Source organism: Lepidochelys kempii, chromosome 12 (genome assembly GCF_965140285.1).
Source record: "Lepidochelys kempii isolate rLepKem1 chromosome 12, rLepKem1.hap1, whole genome shotgun sequence".
Classification (NCBI taxonomy): Eukaryota; Metazoa; Chordata; order Testudines; family Cheloniidae; genus Lepidochelys; species Lepidochelys kempii.
Genome location: NC_136391.1, coordinates 4,247,156 through 4,258,907, shown reverse-complemented (window position 1 = coordinate 4,258,907; position 11,752 = coordinate 4,247,156). Strand labels below are relative to the sequence as shown.

General features: G+C 58.3%; 1 protein-coding gene across 2 annotated transcripts in view; it reads right to left on the bottom strand.

The window, feature by feature from the left end:
- Positions 1 to 11,752, bottom strand: part of CLEC18C (C-type lectin domain family 18 member C) — a 31,080-nt gene that overhangs the window by 3,251 nt on the left and 16,077 nt on the right. The window contains exons 7-11 of one of the 2 annotated variants that reach the window (XM_073307189.2): positions 8,454 to 8,546; positions 6,534 to 6,640; positions 4,539 to 4,668; positions 3,006 to 3,102; positions 362 to 453 (exon numbers count right to left, since the gene is read on the bottom strand). In XM_073307189.2, coding sequence (XP_073163290.2) covers positions 362 to 453; positions 3,006 to 3,102; positions 4,539 to 4,668; positions 6,534 to 6,640; positions 8,454 to 8,546 — 519 coding nt within the window. The remainder of the gene's footprint in view (positions 1 to 361; positions 454 to 3,005; positions 3,103 to 4,538; positions 4,669 to 6,533; positions 6,641 to 8,453; positions 8,547 to 11,752) is intronic. The other variant, XM_078848069.1, reaches the window with a different exon arrangement.

Genomic DNA, 11,752 nt, shown 5'->3' with positions numbered 1-11,752 from the left:
AGCCCAGGACAGGGCCTGCGTGTTGGGATGGGGGGCATCGGTGGAGCTGTGTGTGGGGAGCCCACGGCTGGCATTGCACAGTCTGTGCTTTCGGGCGGAAGGGCATCGGCAGACCGGTCAGTGTGGGGAGCCCAGCACAGGAACTCCCAGGGCTGTTTTAATACTGTATGTTGGGACCGAGGGGCATCGGTGGAGCTGCAGGTCAGGGCTAAGGTGCACTCGCAGAGCTCGTGCAGCACCTGCCGCCCTAGCACTAGCCAGCAGCTGGCCCAATGCCTGCATGCCCCTCTCGACACAGAGCAGGCATGAGGACTTCCCAGGTCACGGGGCGAGCAGAGAGGAGTGAAGTTGTGCCACTCACCAAACTGGCAGATGTAGCGGTTTCGGGTCTTGCAGCGCTGGTCATTCCAGTTGAAGGCGGCCAACGCTTGGAGCTCAACGCAGTTCCCAAACCTGAGATGCAGAGGAGAGCGGTCCCAGGGCTGGGAGGGGAGCAGGGGGTCCAAGAGTCCCAGAGCAGAGAGCAGTCCCAGGGCCAGTAGGGGAGTGTGACGTAGTGGGGATTGCCTGTTATGTTGTATGTGAATCTTCCTGTTTTGCATGAATGCTGCGTGTGCCTCAGTTTTGTTGTGTATTGCACCAATGTCTAGGCGGTGGGAATAAGGGGGTGTGACTTTTGTGGGGGTTACTCCAGCTGCCTGCACGGATGCTATGGCTGCCCCTTCCTAACCTGAGACCCAGGAGGAGGATGCGACCAGGTAACTCTTGGCCCTGGAAGTGAGACAAAGGCTGGAGGAGGAGCAACGGGCAGGGCAGGGGCCAGGTGGCTGGCTGACTCGGCTGGCTTGGGGAAAAGGGGGAGGACCAGAGCCCTGGCTCTGGGCTCCCCTCCTCCAAGATGGACTTGGCTGAAAGTCACTGATTTCAGTGCTAACAAGTTCTGTCCTACGCTGTGGTCCTGTCGACTAATAAACCTTCTGTTTTACTGGCTGGCTGAGAGTCCCGTCTGACTGCGGAGTTGGGGTGCAGGGCCCTCTGGCTTCCTCAGGAGTCCCACCCAGGCAGACTTGCTGCGGGAAGCACATGGCGGGGCAGGCGATGCTGAATGCTCCGAGGTCAGACCCAGGAAGGCAGAAGCTGTGCAAGCTTCTGCCCTGGCGACAGCCTGCTCAGAGAGAGGCGGCTCCCCCAGAGTCCTGACTGGCTTCGTATGGAGCAGCTCCAGAGCATCGCCCAGTGACTCTGTGACAACGAGCAGGGGTTGCAGGAGTCCCAGAGCAGAGGACAGCGGTCCCAGCCCCAGGAGGGGAGCAGGGGGTGGAGGAGTCCCAGAGTGGAGAGTGGCTCCAGGCCCGGGAGGGGAGTATGGGGTGGAGGAGTCCCAGAGCAGAGAGGAGAGCGGTCTCTGGCCTGGGAGCAACTGATAAAGTCGGGTATTTTCCTAGAGTTTTGCATGAATGTTGTGTGGGTCTCTGTTTCCCCATGTGCTGCTTGTTTAACACAGTGGTGGGAGAGGGGTGGTTGTTACAGAGCAGCAGGTGTGACCTCGCCTAGCAGCCAGAACCCTGGACAACGGCCTGGAGATGGGGGACCCTAGCAACTGGTGACCTGGAGATGAGGAGGCCCACCCCAGCTGGGCAGGCAGCCGGGTCTGGCCAGTGGGTGGACAAAGGCTGAGGAGAGAGGGCCCCTGTGACCTGACCAGCCAGTTCCAGCCAGAGGGGGAACAAAGGACGGAGAAGAGAGGGCCCCAGTGACCTGTTTACCGGGGCAGGAGACAAAGGAGAGGGGAGGAGCTGTTGGGGGAGAAGATATAGGATGATCTGCTGGAAGGAGAGGGCTGCTGGACTGGGGAGAGAGAGAGCAGCTGAGCCCACCTGGATGCAGGATAGACTTAGATGTACTGTGCAGAAAGAGGCCAGGCCTGAGGCCTGGAGAGTTTCCTGTGCTGGGTTCAGATGCTCAATAAACCCTCCTGTTTTATGCTGGCTGAGAGTCACCCCAGTCTAGAGATCGGGGTTGCATTATTCCCTCTGGGTGTGAAGGCCCCAGGGGTCCACAGTGAGTGGACTCTCTGAGGAGGCCCACGGCGAAAGACAGGCGTGCTGGAGGCTCAGAGAGGTGAGGTTCCAGGAGATGGTTAACCCCTGAGAGAGCGTGGACCCCCGAGAAGGGCTGTCGCACTGAAGCGGGTTCCTCCCAGGGAACATAGGAAGCCGAGAGAGAGCACGAGTCCTGTGAGTCCGTTATGGGGGTGCATGGGGTGCAGGAGATGTGAGTTTTAAAGAAGGGGGACAGCCCTAGGTTGGAGCGCCTCACAACCAGGTTATGTCTACGTCTTGCAGATTCTTTCTGCATCACTTCTCCCCAGCCCTTCCTTGCCATTGCCAGTGCAACCTGCCATCCATGCTCGCACCATCTCTGGTCTGGATCACTGCAACCTCCTTTCTCTGGCTCTGACCAATGCAATCTTCCCTGCTCAGATCCATTCCCAATGTGCTACAAAGATCCTTCTCTTAGCCCGGTGCTCGGCCCCTCTCATCGCATCCCTCCCCTAGCTCCCCCTTCTCTAGCACATCCGTCAACTGCTTGCCTTCACTCTCAGGGCCCCTCCCAGCCTGGCCCCTCCCGGCCTGGCCTCTCTCATTTGCTGTGGAGCTGTCCACGGTTGCCTCTGATCAGACTGCGACACCAGCCTCTGTCGCCCACCTGTGACATTGTCAAACAAGCCCCTTTGTGCTTTCCCCAGGCTGCCCTGCCCCCTTGGGACGAGCTCCCTATACAAGGATGGTAAATCTGGGGGCAGGGACCGGCTATTTGTTCTGTGTTCGTACAGTGCTTGGCACACTGGGGTCTTGGGCCATGACTGGCGCTTCTAGGTGCTCCGGCACTACAGCTAATCAATACTGACAGGTGCCGCCGGTGGGCTCTGTGGTCTTCGGGCCTCGGGACCAAGCAGGAGCGGCATAACCATGGGTCTCCGTGCCCCTGCCCTCGTCACTTACCGCTGGCTGTCTGGCTGGCCGAACGCGAAGCTGGTGAAGGAGAACTGGGCGCCTGTGTCCCAGCGGAACAAATCCTTGGACGTTTTATAGGTCAGACCTAAATGAGAGAGCATGGGTGATGTCCTGGGGCTCCAGTCCACATGGGCAAAGCGGATGCCGTACACCACCACAGCGCTGGGCCTGAGTCTCATCACACAGGTCCTCATTGGCTGCATCTCAGCCAAGGAGCAGGGCTGGCCTTCCGTGTGAGTCAGTGGCCCCAGCAACTGCCGGGCCATGAACCGCAAGGGATCTGGGCCCCTGCTGCTGAGCTGTGTGTCATGAACCTCATGCTGCTAGCAGCGATTCTCCATTAGCTCAGGTGACTTTGGAGCACTGGGATCAGTTCTTTCCCTGTTGCCATCAGCAAGTTAAGATTGTATCACACGCCCAGTTCTGAACTTGCCTGCAGTGCGCAGCTGCACATGGGCTCCCCTGACTCAAACAGCTGGGGCCGCATGCTCAATGCCTCTTAGCGAGCGAAACACCTCGCTGTATGGGGCAGCCTCTGAGCTAGGTACCAATGCCCTGTGTCCAGCCCCTAGAGAGACGGGGCCCATCCCAATCTCGAGCCCCGACACAGTCCAGTTCCCTCATGCTCAGAGGGCTCTGCACTGCGAATGCCCCACAGGCCAGCCCCCACAGAGGGCACATTGTGACAGCTGTAACTGGGTGGGGGTTCCCAGCCTCCTACCTGAGCCAAACTCCTGCAGCTGTCCCTGCTGCTCACACACCCTTTCCAATCCACCACCCCGCTTCCCACTGAGCCACCATCTCCCCAGGCAGTCAGCGAGTAACTTCGACACAGGCCCAAACAGCGAGGCAGCATAGTCTGGCCAGTGACTACAGGCTGAGGTGTCAAGATGTCCTGAGTTCTAATCCTGACTCCCGGTGTGACCCCTGGCAAGTCATGGCCCCGCTGTGCCTTGGTTTCCCCAGTTGTGAATCACAGATACCTCCCTCCTGGGAGGATGGGGAGGGTTAAAGCTCTGCGGAAGAACTAAGTATTATCAGAACAGCAGCACTTCCATTAGCAGCCTGAGGGAGAACGTTACCCTGCAGTACCCCATGAGCGGCCCTGCACCAAGGAAACAACAACAACCGAGTTCATTAATTAGTTCCTGTCTGCAGAGTACTTTGAAGATGACAAGCTCTGTGGAAATGCCAGGACTGTGATCCTGAAAGCAGGGCTGATTTTTACTGTAACCTAGGTGCTGCTCTACAATCAGAGTGAGGACCTTTCAAAGCTGGAATGATGGGACTCCAGCACAGAGCTCTGTGCCCGCCTCGCAACCCTGGGGCTGGCGGGGGAGCGCCAGGAGGGCCTTACACTCTCTGCCGGCAGCACTAGGAGAGATTGCATCGTCCTCCGGGCTGGGACCCAGCCTGCAAGGTCTCTAGAGCCACGACTGCCTCCTGCTTGCCTCTGGAAAGTCCTGTACCGAGCCCTGGGGCTCCAGCTGTCCTTTGGCAGCAAAAACTGCAGTCACTCACCGATCCAGAAGTTCCGGGTCTCGAAATCCGGCTCTGTCACCTCATTGGTGGGTTCCAAATGTCCCAGGTAATAGGCCAGAATATCCTGCACTTTCTGATTTGTGATCTGGGCCAGCATGGCTCCTTTCTCCTGCAGGGGATCAGACCCAGACAGCCCAAATCAAGAAATCCAGCCAGCCAGCACAACAGGCTAACCCTTCCCTTCATCCACAGTTTAGTCCCTGCAACCCAGACGGGCCAGTCCCCTGTCTGTGCACTTCCCCCATCCCCACCAAGAAGTATCCTAAATCCATTCCAGGCAGGCAGAGGAGTCCAGTTCCCTAGCGTCTTCTCTTCCACAGGGACCGAAGGGACTGAATGCTCCCACCAGCTGCGTGGGAGTGAAAACAATGGGGCCCATGGGAGCCCAGAGGCTTTGTTCTTATGGAACGGACACTCGATTGAGCGACACTTGCTCTCCCAGCTGATCAGCACCCCTGTGGGCAGATTAACTCCCCGGGGCTCCGAGCCAGTGCAGTCAGTCTGTCGCCTGCACCAGGTGCGCACGAATCGCTCTGGACATTGGCCTTGGGGGGTCAAAGCCAAGACCCAGCCTGCAAATGGAGAGGAAATTTCCAGCCACATAAGAGGTGGCTTTCGGCTTCCAATACTGCAGCAGGAGCTGGCCTGGGCTGTTTGCTCCCAAACCCCTGCCATGGAAGAGGGCTCAGGCTGCGACATGTGGCATCCAAACAGGACTGGACGCTCCCCCTGGGGCGACTCGGGAGTGAAATCAGTGGAATGGCCCGAGGGGCGGGGGAAGGGCTGGCATGTTGCGTCTCGCTGTGTGCTGCACCCGGCCGCCCTCGCAGATATCCTTTCCTACGGCCTGTCCCCTTGGTTTGCCAGGGTCGATGATCGGCTCTGAAATGCTAGGGGGCTCGTGACACCCAGACCTGCCTCCGGGGTGTGCTGTCCCCTCACAGAAAGCCATTAACAAGCCAGCTCAAGCTGGGCTCTTTTAGCTACAGTGCAGAGGCTGTTCCAGCCAGAGGCCCCTGGTTCAAGCCCTTGTGGCAGGGTCTACAGAACCTGGGCTGGCTGCCACGCCCACACCACTGCCAGGCCAGCCAGAGCCCAGTCCCAGAGCACCGCCGAGAGTAGGCACTGCAGGAAGTACCGCCCAAGTGACAGCACCCTGCAGCCTCTGATCGGCCCACGCGCACTGTGTAACCCGGGAGGGTGCCCCAGCAGGCCGTCTGGCCTGCTGTGACTCCAGACCCCATCTCGTTGCCTGCTCTCCAGTCTCTGACCCAGCTTCGCTCCGACCCTTGCTCTTACTGACCTTGGCGATTACTCCGATCCCTGCTTGCTGACTAGCATCTCGTGACTCTCCTTAGCGTGTGGACACAGCCCAGCCGTGACCAGCAGGCCACACTGCCTGCACCCCAGTCTCTTTCATCCGCCCCGGGGCATCGTGTAACATTTGCTCACAATTCGGCACTTCAGAAACCACAGTTTGTATTGTGCCCACCACGCGCTCGGCCCGTGCCATGCAGTGGTTCTGAGGAGCCGCTGGAGACCGCCCGGGGTCCCAAGTGAATCCAGATCCCTGCATTCCTTATAAAACGTGGGCCCTTGGGGACTGAAGAGACAACAAGGCTGGTGGGAAAGAGGGAAACCCCCTCCCCAGAGGGTTTTAGCACACGCTCCAGAGCTGTGCAGGTGAATCCCAGCCTGGATTTCGTTCCCCTGTCCCTAGACTGAAATATTATCAAATGTGGCTTCCTAAGCAATACACTGGCTCTGTATGCGTGAGTGAGGCTGCCCTCTACTGGACGCCCCACAGAAAAGGTAAGAGACCTACTACCCCTAGCAGCTCAGGAGCTCTCCTTTAGTTCAAGCAGTTGAAGCCTGTGTTTTGGGACTGGAAGGAGTAGGGTCTAGCCCTGGTTTCTGGCTCTCTCTCTGTGAACTGGGTCTGTTGACTGCAGCACAAGGGCTGCTGGGGGTTACCTGGCATTTTATTTTGGCTTCATAATACGTGTCTGCCTCCGAGGAAATCATGAAGCAGTCCCCATCTATCCTCAGGTCGCAGGTATGGAAAGGGAACTGAACCTTCGCTGTGAGAGGAGAGAGAAGGAAGGATCAGTCCCTGCTTTAACCCCAGGGACTCTCTGCCTGCAGGAGAGGAAGCAGAGCCCTCTACACGCAACAGTCTAGTCACTCACCAGGCAGCCTCTCACCTATAACTAGGGTTGCCAACCCTCCAGGATTGGCCTGCAGTCCCCAGGAATTACAGATTAATCTTTAATGAAAGATTATGTCATGTGATGAAACCTACAGGAACATGTCCAACCAAAATTGGCCACCCTCCCTGTAACTCTCCTCAGCCCAGCAACCCAGGGGTGCAGGGAATGGAACCTGGATTAAGTTCATGCACTGCTCTGCTCTCCCCCAGGGTGTCACTGTTACACCAGGCATTACTCCGGCCCAGCAGTCTTTGCATCAGGCAGGTCAGCAACTCTTAAAGGAGCCCGCACTGGTATTCAGATGTTTGGGGGAAGTTTGCTCGGACTCCCCATAAGTGTGGCACCATTCAGCCCCCCCGCCCCTTGGGCAGCCAGGGGGGTTCATTTAACAGCAGCACGTATCCCCTGGACTATTTTGTTCAGTTCTGCCCTCATCCCCAGTGCCACCTGCACAGAGGCCGGGGGTTCCCACAGGGCACTGCCCCAGTCTCGCTGGTTCCAAACATGCACTGAATGGCATCAAGATCTTCCGCCTCTGACCCAGCCAGCGATGGGCCAACTAGCCTGAGCAGATCCAGCCACAGCTGGGGAGCATCACATCTGCAGCTTGGTTTCATTTCTAGCCAGCAGCTGGGACCGGGAAGGAGGCAGGAGGCGACACTGAGCAGCCGTCTCCAGAACTGGGAGGGATGGGCAGAAGAGCAACAGATTACAACCAACCAGCCCACCTTGTCATTTACACCTTTGCAAAGTGAGGGGCGAACCGGGCAACACCCTGCCCCCAAGGGCATTTAACACTCACTCACGCAGCCATGCAAACTGGGACACAAGGTGCTGACCAGGGCGATCGGGCCCCGGGAGGGGTCCAAGCCTGGCAGTGCATTGATGCCAACAAGACAAGAGCAGCAAGGGCACCATCCCTGGAGTAATTCTGTGCTCACCTGGCCACGCACTGGAGAGCACACGGCAATCCTGGGCTACGCTCCCCCACCAGCACCAGCAGGCTCCAACCAGGCCTTCCCCATTCTAGCGTCTGTTATCCTCGTAACCCTAGCCACGTAGGGAACCCATTGGAACCCCTCTCGCCTGGGCCAGGGGGACTTCTGCCAGGATCCGTGTCTGGCCCTGGCAGCTCTTGGGGCAGGGGCTGATTATAAACAGCAGCTGAAAATGAGTTTGAATTTGGGGGCAAAACAATGGCTAACGCTGTATGTACCCAATGCTGAATCTCGGCAGGCCCCCCACACCCTGCCAGCCCCGGACTCTGCCCGGCAGCCAGACACAGGGTGCAATGGACTGGGGTGCCCCTTGCTCAGCCTGGGATTAAAGAAATATAAAGAACCATGCAGGGGCACAACTGATGCCACGACAAAGCTGCCTGGAGTCTCGGGCCCCCAGGGAGCTTGGGACCCCCAGCAAAGGAGCGGAATGCTGAAAGCAGAGGCTGGGCTGAACTGCAGCTTCCTTTAATGACCAGCTTGTGAAACAGGGTCAGCAACCACCTCTGAGGCCCCATGAGCGGCCTGTGCCCAGCCGGGAATGGCCTCTGGGCGCAGCCTGGGAGGAGAGGAGCCAAGCTGGCTTCCTGTGCCTGTTGGCAGGGAGCGTGGGGCTGCACTGGGCTGGGACTGCAGCTGTCCCTTTCCGGAGGCCGTAGGGGGAACCCTGCAGAAGCTGAACTCACTGCCGCACTCTGCTCCGCCGTAGCCGATGTCACAGAGGCAGGAACATTCCTCCGCCCTGAACCTCCCGTGGAGACACTGGATGCTGCACTTCACTGCAAGAGATCCAGGCAGTTAGTCTGCATCCTGGCCTGGCGCCGGCTCGCCAGTCCCTGCCAGCCTCCCAGTGGAGCGAACACAAGCTCTTAAACACCTCGGCAAGCCCCACAGACACATAACTGCAGGGCTCTGCAACGCACACAGGTGCATTATACTGACACCGCATGGGACACACGCCCTGCACGGGTCACGCACGTCTGCACACACACACACACACACATTGTATGGGACACACAAGCAGACACTGCATGGTGGGGGGGACGGACACACACACCTCCTGCATGGGTTACATGCGCACACACATTTCATGGGACACACACCCTGCATGAGCCATGTGCACACTCATACATACAGACACACATGCACCCTGCATGGGCCACACACTGCAAGGGGGACACGCACACACACCCTGCATGGGACACACACACGTGCACACACACACACTGCAAGGGACACGCACACACACCCTGCATGGGCCATGCACACACACACACTGCAAGGGGGACACGCACACACACCCTGCATGGGCCATGCACACACACACACAGCACTATGGAGGCAGTGGTAGCCACTCCACAGTCAAGGCTGAGCCTGGACTTCCATCCCAAGCCATATTTCCATCCTTTGTGCCCACCGTGGATGGGAGCTGAGCTGATGGGTTTGCACATTGGGAAGCTTCAAACAGGGCCTGGGTGGGATTTTCTGTGGGAATTTGGGAGCTGCTGGGATCTAGGCGTGTATTTGCTGTGCATTCCTATGTTCCCCAGTGCAGATGCTATATTGGCCCTCATGTGGCCAGCAGTGGTGGGTGCAGATGCAGATGCAGCCACTGGCATGGGGCGGTGTCACGTCCCAAGCCATTCCAGGGGAGGGTTATTTAGGACTTGTCACCCACGTGCCGGGAGCTGCAGAGGGTAGATCTACTCTGCAAGACAAGACCCAGAGCTGCGAGTCCCAAGCCTGGGTCAGCTGACTCAGGTTTGCGGGGCTCAGGCCGCAGGGCTAATAGCAGTATAGACGTGTGACGAAGTTGGGGATTTTTGTAGTGTTTTACGTTAATAGTGTGCGCGCACCTCAGTTTCCCTGTGTGCTGCATGTTTAATGAGGTGGTGGGAGAGGGGTTGTTGTTACAGGGGACCGGGTGTGACCTCGTCTAGCAACCAGGACCCCTGGGCAACGGCCTGGAGATGGGGTACGGTACCCTAGCAACTGGTGACCTGGTGACCAAGAGGTTCATCCCAGCTTGGGCCATAGGAGGACAAAGGGCTGAGGAGAGAGGACCCTTGTGACCTGTTTACCTGGGATGGGAGACAAAGGAGAGGGGAGGAGCTGTTGGGGGAGATGATATTGGACAATCCGCTGGAAGGAGAAGGCTGCTGGACTGGGGAGAGAGAGCAGCTGAGCCCACTTGGATGTAGGGGAGACTTAGATGTACTGTGCGGAATGAGGCCAGGCCAGAGGCCCTGAGAGTTTCCTATGCTGGGTTCAGAGGCTCAATAAACCCTCCTGTTTTACGCTGGCTGAGAGTCACTCCAGTCTAGATATTGGGGTTGCATTATTCCCTCTGTGTGCGGAGGCTCCGGGGGTCTAGAGTGAGTGGACTCCCTGAGGGAGCCCACAGCGAGAGACAGACGTGCTGAGGGCTCAGAGAGGTGTGGTTCCAGGAGATGGAGGGGCCTACGGCTTAACCCCTGAGAAGGGCAGTCGCAGTGAAGGGGATTCCTCCTAGGGACCGTACAGAGCCGAGAGAGAGCACGAGTCCTGGGAGTCCATGACAGGACGTGCCTGCCTGGGCTGGAGCCTGGACTCATTTGGGGAGGGTCTTGGAGCCCAGGCTCCAGCCTGCGTGGGAACAGCTACACTGCTGTTTTATCCCCCGCAGCCCAATCAGCTGTCCCAGGCTTTGAGACTTGCTGCCGTGGGTTTTGTACTGCTGCAGAGACTTATCCAGGGAGCAGGAAGGGACTGGGCTAGATAAGCCAGTTCCACGATTCCTGGGACGCCTCGGGCCTGATTGCTACTGTTCTCAAGGCTCCCTGCAGAAACCCTCAGGATGAGAAAACCTGGGCGATGTCCCAGGGTGACTGGCCCCTTTAAGAGGGAGCTGGTAAACCTGTGACTAACTGGCCAGCTGCCTCCCAGTTGGGCTAGAGAGAAGAGGCCATAGCAAGGAGAAACTGAGGCAGCTGGTTGGCCGGGAAGGACAGGGGGCAGAAGCAGCAGAGAGATGCCGGAGGGAGGAAGCAGCAGGAGAGCAGTAACTGTATGATGAGTGCTGGGAAGGCCGGTGAGGTCTGGCTTGAGCTGGGAGCCTGGGCCAGGTGCAGGAAAGCTTGTGCAGTGGCCCCTATGAACAAGTGGAGGCTCCAGCTTGGTGTGGGTAAGCCGGACCCAGAAGCCAGGGGCTGCCTCTGCAGAGAGGTGCCCAGGAGCAGGGTTAGGGCTCACCGGCAGGGAGACTGGGCAGTAGAATGCTCCAGGGAGCCTCTCCCAGGAACACTGACATGGGGCTGGAGGAGAGACGTGGGGCTTGGAGCTCTTGGGTGGGGCCCTGGAATAGGAGCTAAGGAACTGGGGCAGGGGGCTGGTGACTGTTGGGTGGTGACCCTGGACAGCAACCCCTGAACGGGAGTGAAGGCTGCTGCGTCGTAACCCTGGTCGGCGCTGGGGTTGGGGAGGGCCTGTCTGTACCACGAGGGATCTGTGGACTGGCTCTGTATATGAATTAAAGGGGCTCAGTTTGCTGCTGAGAGACACAATATTTCTTTGCATGGCTGGATGAAGGGGAAACTGAGGCAGGCCCCTCCGTCATGCTGCAGCTTGCTGCTGGAGGGTGCTCAAGGGGCCACCTGACACAAGGGGAAGAGGTGAGACTGTAGCGGGTTCTTGGGCTAGCAAAGGGTGAGGAGGCTAATTAGGCTTTTGGGTACAGGGGAGTGGGGCAGGAGTGTCTCCCTTCACCACATCAGGCTGCTCCGCTGGCCCCACGCAGGGGTTCCCTGCCCTACTCTCCCTGCAACACGGAAATAAGCCCTACAAGGATGTTGCTGCAGTTCTCAAGGCAAAGCCAATGTTAGCTACCCCCTGATACTTCTCAGGGGATGGTAAACTTAGAAGAAAGAAAACCAGTGGGAAGGAGCAAACTGCACAGATAGGGCAGGCAAAAGCCTGTAACTGCCCCTGGAGAGACACCAGCCTCTGA